At 39.6% G+C, this 18,461-nt stretch overlaps 1 protein-coding gene across 1 annotated transcript in view; it reads left to right on the forward strand.

The window, feature by feature from the left end:
• The first annotated feature begins 258 nt into the window (after positions 1-258).
• Positions 259-18,461, forward strand: part of kalrna (kalirin RhoGEF kinase a) — a 153,237-nt gene continuing 135,034 nt past the window's right edge. The window contains exon 1 of the mRNA XM_044365187.1: positions 259-545. Coding sequence (XP_044221122.1) covers positions 479-545 — 67 coding nt within the window. The 5' untranslated portion in view covers positions 259-478. The remainder of the gene's footprint in view (positions 546-18,461) is intronic.

Below are 18,461 nucleotides of genomic sequence, written 5' to 3' on the forward strand. Positions count from 1 at the left end.
ACTACGACTAATAATACTTACTACTATTAAATACAATAGGCTGTTTTTATCTTTTTTATAATCAGTTATTATTGTTGTTTCTGTTTGACAATAATATAAATTCTTTAAAAACACACATGATGTCTTGCTAATAAAGGTCAATGGATTGAATTGCGAGAGCGAGAGAGAGAGCGAGCGAGAGAGAGAGAGAGAGAGAGAGGGAGGGGAGGCACTGGGGGAGAGGGAGGGAGGTAGAGAGACCCTGGCGGACAGCAGCAGAGAGGTTGGACCGGGAACAATAGAGAGGAACGAAGCCAGCCCTGAAACACCAAACAAACCGAGAGGGCGAGAGAAAGAAAGAAACCCAGAGAGGGGGGATGGAGGGAGAGAGAGGTAAACGGAGAACATGTAAGGAATAAAGACGCGAGGATTTTCCGGACCGGAGGGCTTTATTTCTATCTTTCTTAGTCGGTTGGATTGTATTGAACCGGATTCCGGTATGAACCCTGCAGAAGCGGCCGAGGAGGCGCCCAGCGACCCCGACACTGATGCCTTCTACAAAACAGGTAGGAAGACAGAACAGAGCGGCTGCAAATCAGCACAATCTGCGACAAAAGCATCATAACTGTGGCCAATGTCACCACGAGCCGTCTGAACACGCACATGAAACCAAGTGAACATCAGCAGAAATGTGCAGAAAATCACAAGAGATGTGCTGGAAATTACACAGGCAGTGCCAGATGGAAGCCAGACACGGAATCGTTACAATTCAGCTCAAAATAACGTTAAATTCTGCTCTCAGTGCTGATATTTAATGGTTTTATATGCATTAACAGTGTGTGTGTGTGTGTGTGCGCGCGCTCGCGTTTGTGTGTATGTGTGTGTGTGTGTGTGTGTGTAATAGTGTGAGCTCATGTGTCTGATGCTGATGGGCTTTACAAAAGAAAGAAGAATCACAGGGGAACCACATCAAATCAGCTGCTGGAAATCTGTTCAATATGCTGCTAAATGACGTTTTATGTAGTACTGTCCAAGCTTTGATCAGCATTGCAGACTGTGTGTATGTGTGTGTGTGTGTGTGTGTGTGTGTGTGTGTGTGTGTGTGTGTGTCTGTCAGTGTCTCTTAAATTGATCCATTTTGATTTTAAAAACAGAAGACGACTAATCATTATGACACAACTGACCTAAAATGGTGTAAATGGAGTTTATATGGTTTGTACATTGAGTAGTGATCAATGGAGATTCTCCTGGTCTGTCAGGGTGACGAGAGAATGTGTGTCTGACACTTCATACAAAACATAAGGATAATGGCTAAATACACAACTGGGGCTGCAACTGGCAATTTTCTCATCGATTCATCTATAAACTGATTCTTTTGCCAGCTTCACCTTCGAATTGATGTCCTCAAACCACTTTTTTAGTCTTTCCAACAACGGATACTGTATTTCTTTCTCACAGTACTATGAAATACAGAAGCAGCTCATTACTTTGGAGGAGTGGAAACCAGAAACCAGATCATCTTTGGTATTTTACTTAAGAAATTGCTGATAATCTAAACAGTTAGTTTTTTATTTTTAATTTTTCATTTATAATTCAATTTATTTTCATTATCAATTACCACTTATTTTCTTGATTAAATGATTGAGTGTGTTTTGTAAAATGTGAGTAAATTGTGAAGGGTGTCTACCCCAAGTTCCCTGAGCCCATCGTTACTCTTCAAAATGTCTTGTTTTGTCCAACCACAGTCCAGTAGTCAAAGATAATCGGTTTATTATCATAGAGGGGTGTGAAAACCAGAAAATATTCATATTTGCGAAAGCTGGAACCTGCAAATGTTTGCTCAAAGAACGGCTGAAACGATTATCTGATTATCAAAATCGTTGCAGATTAATGTTTCGCCAATCAACTAATTGATTTCATTGACTAATTATTGCAGCTCTAGTTTGATTAACTGTTCTGTCAGCACTTTTATTGTTATGTTTTATGTAGATGTACTGTATGAGTGTTGGATACTGACACATTAGGGTTAAAATAATGGACATAAGCATGAATACAGCTATTTAGGGCTTTCTCAGGTTATATGGACTGGAGTGTTTGTGTGTGTGTGTGTGTGTGAGTGACAGGGAGAAGGAGAAAGAGAGAAAAAAAAAACGCAATGATAAAATAAGTTTTATCAGTATAGAAAACTGGTGACATATTGGTGCCATGTTTGATCGACTACACATACACACACACTCACACACACAGTATGCAGTAGTGCTCAGAGAGGGACACACCCTTACTCTCAGTGTCAGTGTAATTCAGTTCAATAACTTTATTATGAACAATCCTGCCAAGGGAGTTTATTAAATCAAACACACACTCAAAAACACACTCTATGAGACAGTGTGTGTATTGTATAGAGTAACAGGGGTTCCATGTGTGATCTCCTGCTTTTCAGTTTTCCCATAATATTAAATGACTGTCAGCTGGAACGTTTCCAGCAGATGGACATGGAAATCCCGCTGGTTGACTCATCAGTACAAACAATGGGATGCTGTGCTTAAAAAAGGTCTGATTCATTGACATTTAGTCAAAGGTACAACAATTGTGAGAGAAAATTCAACTACGTGTCCCAGAGAGCACTGAAGTAAGAAACAACCAGTAATTAAGCTGAACACTGTTGCTGTGCTGCTTGATGGATTTTGAATCAATCAAGACTTTGATTTTAGATCAGTTTGTCATGTATGGTGTAGTTTTTCTGCTCTTGATTCTATCAGTGGTCCAGGTGCTTTCTCCATAGCAGAACACACTGAGACTGATGGGTATTGTAGAATTTCAATAGTGCTATGCGACAGAGCAAAGAGGGAAAACTAGTCCTGATTCTTCCATCTGTAATCTGTGTGAAATAATCTCATGTGAGATGATGAAGCCCAGCTCAACAGCTGAGAACTTAAAGTCCTACTGAAGTTAAATTGCCTTTTGTTGTCTGCTGTAGCATACATATCTGATCTGTTCATCACGCATGATTTCGATGAAATTCCGTTCCATCGTCCGCTTACATAGCTGAAGTCTTTCGATACAGCTAATCAAATCTTGCACAAAGTCATGAAGTGATGTTCAGAGCAGATGGTCACACTGAGCCTGATAGCATCCTGCTACACAACACAAGAGACTCTGAACAACAACCCATGTTAGCTTTCCTGCTAAAGTCTCCTTCTTATCTAACTTACGAACATGAACATGATGCACCGTAGCTTGTTGAAGCATACCTGCAAATATCACTTCAGTCTCATTAGATGCTGGTTTGGTCGTTGCTCTTCAAAATCCCTGTTAGCAACGCACCGTCTGTCCATGACTTGTAGCTACAGCAGTTTGTTTACTTTGTCTCAGTTACATACGGTACAACAGCCCCTCCAGCAGGCCGAGACAAAAACTATTACCAGTACATCAAATCATCAAAAAAAATCATGATCCATCAAATAGACTGAGAAAAAGGACATTTTGAAGTGGTGGTACATCAAACTGCTTTTTGAACTTTTAAATGCAGCGAGCTATCATATTCACGTCATCCTTTTCACAGCGTCTGTGTTGTACTGTTGGTTTCTGGTTCTGGTTTGATTTCCTGACAAAATAGCTTGTTACCGCAGTGCTGAAAAAAAGCAAAAGGCTCCATAAAATGTTTTATCACATGTCTAAAGAAAGGATAATGTCTCACAGCATACCCTCCTCTCCTTCCCTCCTTCTAACCTGACAGGAAACAATAAAGGGAAAAACTGGAATTGAGTTTTTGATTATGTTTCACAAATGTTGCGCCTGCAGCCTGGGCTCAGACATGTGCCAGCGTGGTGCCTTAATCAATACTGTTTGCTTTGCGGTCTTGCTTGAGGTAGAAAAAACTATTCACATACAAGAGCAAAATGTGTTCTTTTTTTGTTGAGTATTAAAACGCAGTACCGTGTTGTAAACAGCTATGAGAGCAAAGCAGGGAGGCGTCACACACTCTGAATGTCTTTTATACAGAAAAATTGAGATGACTCTGGACCACATGCATGCACGTTCCTGACAATGTCTCATAAAATAAAATCCTCTTTACTGTTTTTCATTTGCCATGCATTCAACATCCCCACCACTGCTGCCCTAATAGATTCCCTCTTGCAGAGCTCTGCTTTTTGCAAAGTCGAATTTGAGTCTATCCAGAGTGCTGTCAGACTTAGTAATGACATGGTGTGCATGTTTTAGCTCCATGCTGACTTTTCTTCTTGGTGCTTCTTGTTTCTATAACATTGTCATATTCCTTTGCATGATGCTGCTGCAGCTGCGAATGTTTAATCGAATTTGTGAGACTGCCAGTTTCATGTGCTGATTCGGCCCCTCGCAGAACTGATGTTGCACACCTGTATTCTGGCATGAGATGTGTGCAGTATTACCTAAAACATTATAATGTGACATAAGCCTGTTTAATGTCACACTAACTTTAATTCGGAAACAAATTCACCTGATCAGACTGCTGACTGATAATGCTAATTAAAGCTCTGTTTCTAGTATAATTCAACAATTTTAACTTAATCTGGAAAAGACTAGAGACCCTACAAAATACACATAAGGAGTTTCACCAACAGTCAGAAAGGACAGCACAATGGATGACAGGTCTGCATGAATATATTACAGGAAAGTTAGTATTAGAAGAAGTACATTCAGTTAGAACATGATTTGTGTGTTTCTCTACCAAAGCAAAAGAAAAGACCTCCCTCAAAAAAACACTTAATGCTGCAATTTGTACAGAAAAGGTGAAGAACTGGACTTTGGGCACTTAATTTGGATGAGACGACAAGGACAACAAGGACAGTGAACTCTGCAGGGAGTGATGGAGGAGAGAGACCTTCACAACAGTGTGGTGAACCTGAGCTGAGCACTGGCTCTGCACTGAAACCTGATAAAGTGGATAACTAAATAACTCTCGATTTGTGTGTCACCATTTTAACAAGCTGACGATGATAAAACTGTTTGCTCTGTGTATAATTTCCACATTTCCAAAACGTGTGTATATATATATATATATACACATTTATTTTCATTTAATTTATATTTAACGCAAATTGTCTGGTAATGTTTCCTTTCACTGCATGTAGCTGATGCACTTTGTGTGTTTTGAAAAAGTAAAGTTTGTCGACTTGAATTTCGTTTCTATAGGAAACGGTAGTAGCAATGAGTGAAGATAAATTATTAAATGCAAATTAGACTCATCACATCTTAAGAAATCAGTGGCAGAGAAATTACAAAAGAGTCAGAAAAAGAGTCAGAATATATACAAGAGCGCATCCTCTGCCAGGCTGCAGTATGAAAACAGTCACACAGGAAAGTGCAAGCGGCACGGCAGCTCAATGTTATGCTAATCAGTGGTTTATAAATAGGATCCTAAATTATCAGACGGAAACAGGAAGTGACACACATGCATTCATACGTACACACATGCAATCAGAGTGTTTATCACACAACTGACGCCAGCTGTCTGTCAATAGCCGCTGTTGTTGCTACACTACCAGAATAATCATAAAGCTTTACTTTCAGTTATTAGAGTAACAGACGTTAACAAATAGAAGTTAGTGATGTCATACTGGTTGGTGTTGTGTTGGAAACAGGTGAGGCACAGCAGTTCCTCACCCAGGCATGCTGGGAGATTAAGACTACCTTCACACCAACTGGCTTCATGGCTGAAAGCGGAAGTCAAAGTGCCAGAATTACATTAGTGCCAGCTTTTTCCTAGATGCTGCCTCTGATGAATCTTCTCTATACAATCTATTCAAAAAGGCCCATCTCTTGAAATGCAAAGTTAAGAATTCGTTTTATTTTTTCTGTTTTCTAGAGTGTATGCTTTGCACTGTTACTGTCGTTAATAGTGTAATCGCAGGAGATTGAATCCCAGTGTGTCTTCATATTCCAGCAGTGAGGTGTGAAGCGAGCGCTCGCTGTGTGCATGAACAGGCGATTAGAGTTAATTTTCTCTGCTAATCTGCTGAAAGCTGTGAGTAATGTTTGTAGCCATGGCAATTTTCAGCAAAGACATAAGATGGTGGCTTCAGCGCTGCTGCTCAAGGTGAAGTTTTTACACCTGGCAATTTCAGTAAGATTGCAAGACGATTGCAACCTTACTGTAATCTTTTAGTCTAAATGTAGATGATAATAGTGCAGGTTTCGGGTTGCACCGAACCACAGAACTGATCGAAGCCATCCCACAGTAAAGACAGCAACTGGCGTTGAAAATGTCAGCGTGTCACCTGTACCAGATCACCATCTGATGTTGCTATGTGCTAGCTGTAGGTGTAAGGTACATAGAATCTACCTGTAAGTTTAAGCTTGTCACTTTTTGGTTATAGAAAGTTGCTGACAGTCATAACTTTACCGTGTGAACTGATCAGGATTTGTTACTGAAATGGAAATAGCTGCAGTCTGATGTATTCCCATCAACAGAACCGCCTGAGGATTTCACTTTGAGCAGAAACCTCATTTCAGCCTCAAAGCTTCAGTATGCTTCAAACGAAGAGGCTGTCAGGTCGTCTACCAGCGTCAGATGGGGGAACTGGGTGGGTGGAGGTGGAGGGGGGGGGGGGGGTACATTCAGTGAAAGTAAGACATGAATTGAACTTCCCCCCGAGCTCTCTTTTTTCACTTTTTGCTTTCTTTTCAGTTCAGTGATATTTCTAGTCTGAAGGTGCATTCAGACAGAAAGCCTTGCATTTTTTGCACAGATTTGACTGCTGGATATGATGCAGTCTGTGTTGATTTGATCCAAGAATCCAGCGTACCAACTGTATAGACGTTAGCTGTAAGCTAGCTGGTAAAGGACGCACTGATTGTGTGTGGAGTATGTCTGTCTGTCTGTGTTCAGCTCAGTCTCTGACTGTTCTCAGAACTCACCAGGATCTCCTGTTCCCTCTGTCATTTCTCTCCCTTTTCTGCTTGTCTCCATACATTTATAAAGCAGATTTGTAAAGCCCCAGGGTAAGTGCAAATTCTTTGCTCAAGTTAAAACATTTTGAACTCAACACATGGTAACACACCATGAATGCTTCCGAGGAGAGATGTCCAAAAGCATGTGTCATTATCCATATTTGCACGATTTTTTTGTGTAGATAGAAGATGCGCAAAAGACGCAGAGTTCGTATGATGGCAAGCTTTTAGCCCCACCTTTGATTTTTACCATTTGGAGAACGTATATATACTGTAGACGTGGTTGGATGACATGACAGGTCATACTAACTAGTTAATTTAAAGCATACTGAGGATCAAGGTTAGGTCTTATTTCACCTTGAGGGGGGACCTCATTTTACCCTAATGAGAAACCTCAATTCACTCTTACAAGAGACCGCATCTAACCCCAAGGATGGACCCCATTTCATCATGATGAGAGACCTCAATTGTAACATGAATAAACTTATTTTTTCCCTGAAAACAAACATAATCTGACTGTGAGAACAAACCCCGTTTCAGCTTGAGTTCTTCTGTCTCAGGTTTGTTTCGCTTCTGAAGGAAAGAACTGAACAAATCAATACGAGGGGTTGACATCAGAGAATCTAAAAAAAAAAATCAGCTGAGCTGGATTTCAGACACAGTTGTTATGGTATGGACACGTGTGTTTGTGTTGGCAGGACATCTAAGGGTAACTTTGGCCCATGAATAGAAGTGGCTAAGCGTATGTGTATGACCGTGTGTTTGAGTGCTTTGCGAACAGACACATTACATGGATGAATGACCTGTAATCCATTCATTCACTCAGATTCAGACAGTGCTTCCTCCAGGCTTAGAGCAGATTAACCTGCAGTATAAACATTCAAAATCAGGCAGTGGGAGGCAGAGACAGTCTGGATGAATTGTAATAATGATATAAAGATTTTGTTTAGGAAGGTTTTATATTGCTAACCAGAATCTCATCAAGCTGCAGTTTGGACAGCCTGATGTCTAATCAGATGTGTCAATTAAAACAAATTACTGAGGTTATGCAGACGGATTAACGGTAATGATAAAGACTGTTGTTTAAATACAGCCTAATGAGTCACACTCACACTAATCACACTCAGTAACACTACTTGGACTAATACTAATCCATTAGCATTGACAGCACTTACACTGATACATCTGATCATGTGCTGCTATGAATACATATTAACAGACTTACATCAGTACATTCAATTCACTGAAGATCTTCTATCCTCACTGTGCGTGTGGGTGCACAATTAAGCAGCAAGCTTAACACATTTACAATATGTGTATGTGTGGAGGACTAAAGAGTTTCACTGGATGCAGAACAAATTCAGTGATAGTGACTGCAAATCAGAAACAGATGAAATACCATAAATAGTTAGTCACACCGAGGGTATTGTAAAAATGAATTAGTAACAAGAGAACTGGATTCACACACTGTCACATCATTGTCCCGCATGCCAGGAAGTATCACCAGAGAAAGCAAAACATTAAGTAAAAGTAAAAAGAGCAAAATATACACAGTATAAACTGAAAGTTACCTGAAATGTAGTATTAAGGCCCAAATGCACTGAAAGCGTCTGTCTTGGAGTACACTTGACGTTTTAAATGGCTGAACGCGCACCAAAAGCGTTATGAGGCACATCAAACTGCCTTAACACCCCTGCTCCAACCTTGTTTTGGAGCGTTATATGAGGACCCGATGACCAAAGCTGTTTTTTTACTGCAGCCGAAAAAGAGAGAGAGCGAGCTGAGAGCGCGAGAGAGGCAGAGTGGTTTAGAGAACAAAGCAGTGAATGAGAGAAATTAAATGTTTTCTGATTGTTTCACTGCGGTTACATTCTGAAGCAGAAATAAATGACCATCAAACACTCAACAGTTGATTTACTGTGGAAACAGATGTTCTTAGTTTCATTTTCCTCCTCTGCATTCTCTCTAATGCAGCAGTAACATTAAATACAAAGAACAACAGAACAAATCTGTGTTGGTTGTCTGGTGTTGACATTTCAAATCTGATGCCTGCAGTGCACAGTAGGAGCATCAAATGAGGTGCGTCAAATGAGGCGCATCAATAATCGCTTTCAGTGTGTTTGGGCCTCAAGCAACAAATTAGCATCAAGGACAATACCCATGGTGTATTTTTAAATGTTTTTGACATCCATCACTCATCTGACTCACGGATATGCCGCCATTGATTAAATATATGCGTGTGACACATGTCTACAAGATCCCGCATATTTCTTTTATACTACAAGCCTTTTTTGTGTGTGTAGAGCGCATAGAGAAGCATCATTTTCCACAAAATCTTAGTTTAAACCATACAAATCTCTCACTCTTTGTATGTTGGGAACTTATTAACTAATAATGACTGATCTGATTAAGTCTCCCAGTTTCGCCACTAGTTTCGCTTGTGGGTGAGGGAAGTAAAATCAATTAATCAATAAATGATGAATGAATGAGAACAATGCAGTTCTCCCAGTGTATACTCCCCATGGAGCCTGCTGATGTGGATTTCCATTTAGACAACTAGTGTAGTGGCTAGCTTGGTCATCACTGGGCGTATTGCAGAAAATAAAAACACATTTAATATCTCAAACAACAGTCATAAAATAGCTATAAGAAATGGAGTACCTACAGATAATCACCCAACAAGTGCATTTGTAGAGTAGATAAGAGGCATGTCAGTACGATGGATGTAATGATGTCGGTTAAACTGATGCCATTAGGGGTTGCTACTAGCAACAGAATGTTAAACAGGAGTAAGTGACAGAACATCAGAGGAACACAAAACACCTGAAGGAGCCCAGACTGAACACGCAAAGATCAGATCAGGTTGGGTTCTTCCTTAATTCCCTCAGGCTTAAATTGTTTCAGGGTTAACTCATTAATTTTAGTTATATTTTTTCTCCAAAATAGATAACATGACATGTTTGTGTTTGCTATTTGCCATCCATCAAATAACAGAAAATAACAACCAAAAGTAAAACTGAATATGAAAGAATTATTTGGCGGATGTTCCAGCTTCCATCTATAAATAATGAACCAAAATCCAAAATCTATCACACAGCGCAGAGTTGGCTGTTACTAAATCTCTTGTAACTGAAGCTAGAACAAGACAAGCCTGTTATACAATCTAAAGTTTCAACATCCATACAGCGTTATTTTCATTACATGCTGCATTTAGCGGCATCAGTTCATTGTATATGCTAAGTAGTGTCAAAACACTTTTGTCAGTTTTTTTCACTTTCTGGTGCATTTATTCATTCATGGTTTAGGCCATGGAGTCAACTGTAAACCATCATGTCATGTGTACAGTTCACAGCAGGGACATAACAGTACCATCCGGGAATATTGTGTTATTCAAAAGTAATTCCTCAAAGCAGCTTTGGTACAGAGCTAATCCTCACACTTGTACGATCTGTCAGTTAACAGAATCCACAGAATCCATATGGGGGTTTTGAGTCTGGTGAACGTACTGTCAGTAGTAGCATAGTGTAGTTTCTTATAGCACTACTACTAGTAGTAGCAGCAGCAATAATTTTCATACTCTATACACAGTATTATCCCAGTCAATCAGTTGAAGTTTTGAAGAATACCAAATATGTAAGCATGAGTACTCCAAAAGAAACTTTCAAAATTGTGTTTTATTTTATATTGTAGGGATGTAATGGTGCATATATTTGTCCTTAACAATTTGGTACAGGATGTTGGTATGGTACAAGACTATTTGATTCGGTACACCCTGCAAACTAAATAATTACTTGCTAATTAGCTCACAGGAGACCTATGCACATTAACAGGCCTGTATTTTTAATCTGGGACTCTACTTAATTATCTTTGCATTATTCACTGTTGAAAAAATTCCTTATTAATCTTATACTTTATGCAGTCCCTCAGTTCAGCCTCTGTCTGAAACAGGCCATTTTAGCTCCTGTCTCTTTAAGGCAGCTCTACCGCTGAGCCCACACTGTTCTGATTGGTCAGCTCGCGGAAGCTGCCCTTCAGCAGACATCCACCAGCTCTAGAGGCTATGTAAACAGACTAGCGAAACTACTATAATAGTAGGATTTCACTACTTTTTCTCATTCTTTACTTGAGATGTCAACTTCTCAAATACATCCTTACATGTTCAAGCCTGAATCCGATCCGAAAAATGAGAGTGGGCAATGCAAACAGCGCATGGAAACACCTTAGCAACAAGCTTACCAACCAAGTTTGGAGACTGGATGCCCATGCGTGATGAGCCAACGTCAGCTCGTTGGCAAGATAGAACAAAGCGTTGCAAGCGAAGCGTTCAGAGCTGGCTTTTGACGATTGCTACATACGTTAAACTCAAGTTTTGGAACTTTGACGATGTTTAACAATGACATCCCACATCATAACAATATATAAATAACAGAAAATCACAATCACAAAGCATAATATATCCCCTTAAATACTGTCTAGTCAGGTTCACGTGTTGTACATGTGGAACATTAATTCTAAAGTGTGAGAGTTCCGCACAGACAACTTTGGCAATGGGACAGTTGTTGTCGGTTAGAGACCACACTAGTCTGGAAGAGCCTCAAAAATGTCCGATAAAAGAAAGAGGAGGGTGGTATCGACAAGACTCCAACCTTAACTTTGGACAGAGCCAGGCTAGCTGTTTCCCCCTGCTTCCAGTCTTTATGCTAAGCTAAGCTAACCGTCTCTAGGCAACAGCTTCACATTGAACAGAGAGATATGAGAGTGGTATCAATTTTCTCGTCCATTTGCCATCTGTTTCTCAGCAAGAAAGAAAGTGTATTTTCCAAAAACTGCAAAAAACGATTCAGTTGCATGTCAAAAACTAATCCTGGCTATGGTAACATTTAGTTAATTATGGATATGCTGCACCTGTCTGAATAGACTTGCAAGTTGGAGTAATTTGTAGTAACAATGCAGCGTCACTCATCTATTGATATTTGTTTTTTAAATTTACAATATGAATAATGTCCAATGAGCAAAGTGTTCTGTTCCTTTAAATGAGGCCTCAGTCCTGAGTCATGGTGAGGACACTTGGAGGGAGGAGCTACACATCTATTATTGATGAGTGTTTGTGTGTGTGTCTATGTGTGTGTGTGTGTGTGAGACAGAGAGAGAGAGAGAGAGAGAGAGAGAAGGAGAGGGTCTCTCACCCCTGCTGTCATCACAAACAATAAGATGCTGCTGCTGAGGAGAGAGGCAGGGATTCCCTCCTTCCCTCCCTCCCGCTCTCTCTTTGTCTCTCACTCACACACCCAGTGTCAAGAACAGTGGCAGATGGGTGTGAAGAATGAAGTGTGTGCGTGTGTGCGCGTGCGTGTGTGTGTGTGTGTGTAGATGTTGGGGTGACAGACAGGAACAGAGAGAGGGAGAGAAGGGCATCTTAAGTGGATTAGCCCTTATTACCCACCAGGGGACAAACGAGAGAGAGAGAGAGAAAGAGAGAGAGAGAGGGAGAGAAGGAGTGTTAAATAGATAAATACAAAGAAAGGATTTCCTCTGCTCCTCCTCATCCTCCTCCTCCTCCTCCTCCTCCTCTTCTTTTTGTCTCCTCCCTCCTTAAAAGCTTTCTTGTCTTTGGACAGCTGCAGCCATATGGTGTGTCTGTGTGTGTGTGTGTGTGTGTGTGTGTGTTAGTGTAATGAGCATCCATTTTATATTTTACTATAATCGATCACAAAGACATTTTACAGACATGTATGCGAGTGTGTGTGTTACTAGCTGACTAGTGGTGCTGGCTAATAGACCTTGATGTTATTAACTGCTGCGGGCAGGTGTTTGCCTTTGTCTTTGTGTGTGTGTGTGTGTGTGAGAGAGAGAGAGAGACAGGAAGCTGTTATCCTGATTGACAGAGCAGCACAGAGCATTATAAAAGCCACAGATCTTCATTTAAATGTAGCGGAAATAAAGAATTCATAATGATTTAAAATGTACAAAATTATTATTATTATTATTTTTTAGCATTTTAACAAGTCAAGTCTATTTATTTATATAGCCCCAAATTACAGATTTGTGTCAGAGGGCTTCACAATCAGTACAACATAATGTATGACAACCTCAGACCAAACAAAAACAACAAAATCCTTTAACATATAGGGAAACAGAATAATAATATTAAGCAAAATAATTACATAACATTATAATATGAAGTAAATGTTGAATACATCATGATAAAATGTCATTTTCAATGCCTTTTCAAGAAAAAAAACATTGATGGTTAGCATTTATTAGGCTATTTCCAGCAGTATTTACCATATAATAAATGCTCATACTAGATTGAAGGACGTTTTACACCGAACACTGAAACAAAAGGAGTTTGCTTAAAATGTGCAAAAGGCTCCATCTGAACACAGATTTTAAGGACCACCATTTTGCATGTTTTAGCATATTAAGTACCAAATTAACAGTAACTGCTAGATACTGTCTTCAGGAATGGTTCCAATTGTGTTGTGGGGAAATAATGTCAAAAATAATGTGAGGAATGTTTTCTGTGTTTTTGTGGAGATTTTGAAATATTTTGGAATATTACAAAAGCCATGGTCCTTCCACTGAAATCTTGTGAGTCATTCAACAAAACAAGATTCAGCCTGTTTTCCCAGCTACAATGAGAATCGTCTGAAGTCACTAAATGCCATAAACCCAAAAGAATCATAGCGATGGAACAACACAAGAACGGTCTGGAGGAGAGGTCTGTCTGGCTCCATTATCTTTTCCCCAAATCTGCAGTAACTGATAAAGACGACAGGGAGTGATACATCCAAACCTCAGGCTTTAAACCATCCCCTCTACAACAGTCTTTATCTGCTGTCTGTGTAGAAGCCAGATAGTTTTTGTTGTTTTTCAAATCCTAAGAAACAGATTTTGTTTTTGTAGAAGTTTGCCAGTGAATGATCTTTAGCTGCATCAGTGTATCATATTTTTGTTGGACTGGTTTGCTGCAGTCCAGTTGTCCATTAACACTGATTTAAATATATGTAAAGCTTTGTGTTTGCTGTTGTAGCACATGCGTACGTGAGCACTGCAGGTGTATCAGAGCCCTGCACCTGGCATAATTTGCAAAAAAAGAAAGAGATACAGGTCCGAATTTTTTATAACTTGTGGAGAACTTATTTGTTTATGGATACTGGATGGGTTGTAGGTTTTATGTTAATAGCTCGGGACCAGAATTTATTTAGAGATACTGGTAATTGTTGGGTATCTGGTCGGTTCAAGCAGGTGCAGGATGGGTACATGTTTGCAAAAATGATCCAATGACTTCACTTGGATTTGTTTGTGGGCTTTCCTTTGAATCAATGTTCATCTTAACTGAAGTATATTTAAACTACCTTACCTGTTTCATCCCTCTGTTGTTATTGCTGCTTTACTACTTCACCCCTCCACCACCTTACTGCCACTAGTGTCAAGGCCCCTTGAAACTGCTGCAGTCCACTTCTATAAATTGATCTAATTGATGTGTCTGTATAGAACAAAGCATCTACAATCTTCCTCACTTGTGGTGTCTTTCCATATTCAACTGGATCTATACAGGACTATGAGGTGTCCACTCTAATTGGTCCAATGTGATCCATGTTTTAGTGGAAATTACTCTTACAGAAGATGCAGAATGAGAAGCGTCAGGTTTCATCCTAAGGTCCCCTGAGAGGCTCAGTTCAAGATAAAGGCCCAATCAGAACAGATTTGTCCTTGTTACCCAGGCATCCCCGCAATCTGTGCTTGACCAATCAAAGGCTGAGTAGGGCTGTCAGCAAACACACACACACACACACACAAACACACACACACACACACACACACACTTAATAGGGCTTCCTTAGAGAGCACCAGCATGCTTGACCCTGAGTAATTACTCACCACCATTCATTTAAGTGTGTGCATGTGTGTGTGTGTGTGTGTGTGTGCGTGTGTGCATGTGCGTGCGTGCGTGTGTGAGTGTGTGTGAGATACAGAGAGAGAAATGGCTCCCCTGTGGCTGGCTGAACTGTCAGAGAGCAGATAAGAATCCTGAGAGAGAGTCAGTCAGACCTGTACACCATGTTATTGAGCTTTCTTCATCTCTTATTGATCCCTTTGTCTTGCTCGCTTTTAAGCTGGGCAATATCACATTGACTGATTTTATGTTCGCTATATTTTACCGCTGAAGCGATTTTTCAGTTAATTTATCAGTTGATGGAAAGAAAATGACAATTTAGGTCATTGATTCATCATTTACTGCTTTCAGGTTCCCCAATGTGGGGATTCATGGCTTTTCTTTGATTCATTTAATTGTGTATTAAACTGGATTTTTGTGGTGTTTGTCCAAAATGAGCACAAAATAAGAGATCTGGTGACAACACTCTGTGCAACTGTGATGGGCATTTGTGCTGTGGTGGAGTGGTTGAGGCTGTACGTGAATTGATAATGACAATAATTGTTCATTGCTATCCTACAATATGTTCCTTGTTGAGATAAAGAGAGAGAGATGTTGGCGAGAGAATAGCACCTACATATAAACTCAGTGAAATATCCAGAGATTTGAAAGGGACCAAGAGACTGTCCTTCCATGCAAGTGCCCCAAAATGAGCCATATTAAATACAGGAGCAAAGGAGGAAATAAGATGATGTGAATATATAGTGACAAAGTCCACATAGAGACAAGGTCGGGATGGATAGATAGGTCAACAAAACATTGGACTTTAACATGGGAGATCGCTGTTCGTTTCCCATTTCTATGTGTTCTTCTAGAGTGTGTGGACCACAAACAGATTTTGTTTTGATTTGATTGGGAAGACTTGTTGGAATCAACAAGATTTCTGATGGTAACACTAACGTTAATGTTTGATTAGGTTTTGGCACAAAAACAACTTGGCTATGATTAGGGAAAGATTATCGTTTGGGTTTAAATTACTACTTTGTAAGGGGGCCTTTGTCGTCATGGTTACAAAACATGTGACAACCTGGTTATAGTTAGGGAATGGCCACGGTCATCATTACAAGAAAACAACGTTGACTGGGTCCTAGTCTCTGTACCATCATCATCCCATCCTCATTAAAATGACCTGAACTCTAATAATCAGAACGATGCTGTGTCTGAGGCTCTGCCCTACTGAGGTTCCAACCATACTGGGCCGATTGAAGGTAGATTACATGAGGCTCATTCACATTCAAATTATGGTGATAACTACAACCTGGAAATCTATCAAAATTAATGTTAGATCAATCAGAGGTGATGCGTGAGTTTTACGTAAGCATTAACCTCTTAAACTCCCCAAGGACACCGACAACCTGGCCAAGGTTGTCGGTGTCCTTGGGGAGTTTACTGTCTTTCAGAGGCTATAGCAGGTACAGTTTTAAGGGTACAGTGAAGATGCTGATATCTACTAGAAGACCTAAGGAATCCATTGGTATCAACCATTTTATGATAGCTTGTTGGGAAATAGCACTCCAAAGTTAGGCTAAATTTTGGCGAGGGTAAAACTGGCATGGCCATTTTCAAAGGGGTCCATTGACCTCTTACCTGAAGATATCTGAATGAAAATGGGTTCTATTGGTACCCACGAGTCCCCCCCTTAACAGGCATGCCCACTTTGTGCTAATCCCATGCAGTTTTGGGCAAACACCATGCAGTTTATTTGCATGCAGTTATTGTAATGTTATTTTTGCCTATTCTAAAAATGGTGTATTTGAGTATTTCTGAATACTGGGGTCCCTAAACAGTCTTAGAATTGCATAAATTTGCTATGAATGGAAAGCTGAGACTCTTGTGGATTCAATGAGCCTAATTTTATTCATGTGTGATGATGTTAGTCCCCATAAAACCATTTCATTGTAGTGAGACCATTTTTTGAAGCTTGAGCTCACTGTATAAAACGATCTATTGTGACCTCAAGGATAATCACAACCTCATGAAACTTTACAACCACAAACTAGAGACTGAGGGCATTCAGAGGATGTATGGCTTTCCTAGGTATATTGACTATAAGGGGGTTTCTGAGCAATTTCCAGAACAGAAATGCTTTTTTACAGAAATATCCAAATGTCAAAAGTTTTTGATACCAAATCACATAATTATTCAGTGGTGTTCCTTGAGGTCTTGGTGTCTTAATGTGGTATTTTGGAGGGATTTCTGACCATTTTTATCAATTCACCAGTGATCAAAAATGGCAGTATATGATTCCCATGTTCAGTTATGTTGAGCATGAGAATGGCTATCATATACTGTCATATGTTCTAATCCCTCATACACTCAACTTTCAAAATGTGAATAGGCATTTAACCAGAACACAATGTTTATTACAGATTTATGACTAGAAAAACTTGCACAAGCTGCATCCCAAATTAATCTTCAGGTTACCAGCTTTCAGATGATGTATACCACTTCAATGTGGCATATACTGTTGACCTGCTATCTCCCCCTGAACATCCCCTGTCTTCCCCCTAAAGACAAAAATGAGTCTATGGTAGGAGGGGGGGGGGTGAGAGAGATTAGAGTAGTAAAATAAATTTTCCTTGAAATCTAGTTTGAAAACAGCCAAAACATTGAGATTAGATAGCTAACTTAATTTGAAATGTTGGCCTCCTGTACAAACAAGCACTGTCCATTTGTCTAGATTTGAGTTGAAAGGACCATAAAATGTTTGGAGATTTTACTTAAAAAGTTAAATGATTAATCAGTAGCAGAATAGTTACTGATTATTATTTTTGTTAATCAATAATTAATTAATCAATCAATCGATCATTTCATACCTACTTATGCATACAATGGTGATTTGGGCATATTCATAGTTTTGGTAATTTGGTACCTTTTTGTCTGTTTACTAATTTTGGTAAATTTTCTCTGACCATACCAAAAGGTGGATAGAATATTACAAATCCTTACAACACCATAAGCAAAGAAACAAAAAGATAAATATCTAAGACTTCAATAAAACCATCAGAATCTGCTAATAATTACATACAATAATCACATTACATTTTAGGCAACTATAGGCATTTAGGCCATCAATGCAGGGGTATCAGTGAGGTTATCAGGTAAATTAATGTGTCATCACTCCACTGTGTAAAAGGATCAACCAGTATTGTTCTTCCATGTCCACACGGCACCACTCTCTATATTTGTATGAAAACACCAATCCAGCAGTGACACCTGGCACATACCTTACCATCATGCGGTTTCAAGTTATACTTCCAGCGCTCTTACTTGCTGATGGCCTTGGTTTGATAGTTTGAGAGTTTAGTCACTGCTCTGTACATGTCCGAACATCAGTGCTGTTCATTAGCTCACTGCAGACGGTAATTAGCCTGTTATCCTGTACTACACAGCTATTAAAACACTTTATTGGCTGCTCTTAGTAAACAAGGAAACTACTGTGTGTTTAACGTGTGCATGTGTGTGCGTGTGTGTGTGTGTGTGTGTGTGTGTGAGGGAGAGAGAGAGAGAGAGAAAGAGAGAGAGAGAGAGCAAATGAGGTCTTGAAAAAGCATGTGTTCTTGTTCTTGTTAAAAGTATGAAAAGATTTCTTGTCAGACAAGTTTTATTTAGT

This window comes from Thunnus albacares, chromosome 11 (genome assembly GCF_914725855.1).
Source record: "Thunnus albacares chromosome 11, fThuAlb1.1, whole genome shotgun sequence".
Taxonomy (NCBI): Eukaryota; Metazoa; Chordata; class Actinopteri; order Scombriformes; family Scombridae; genus Thunnus; species Thunnus albacares.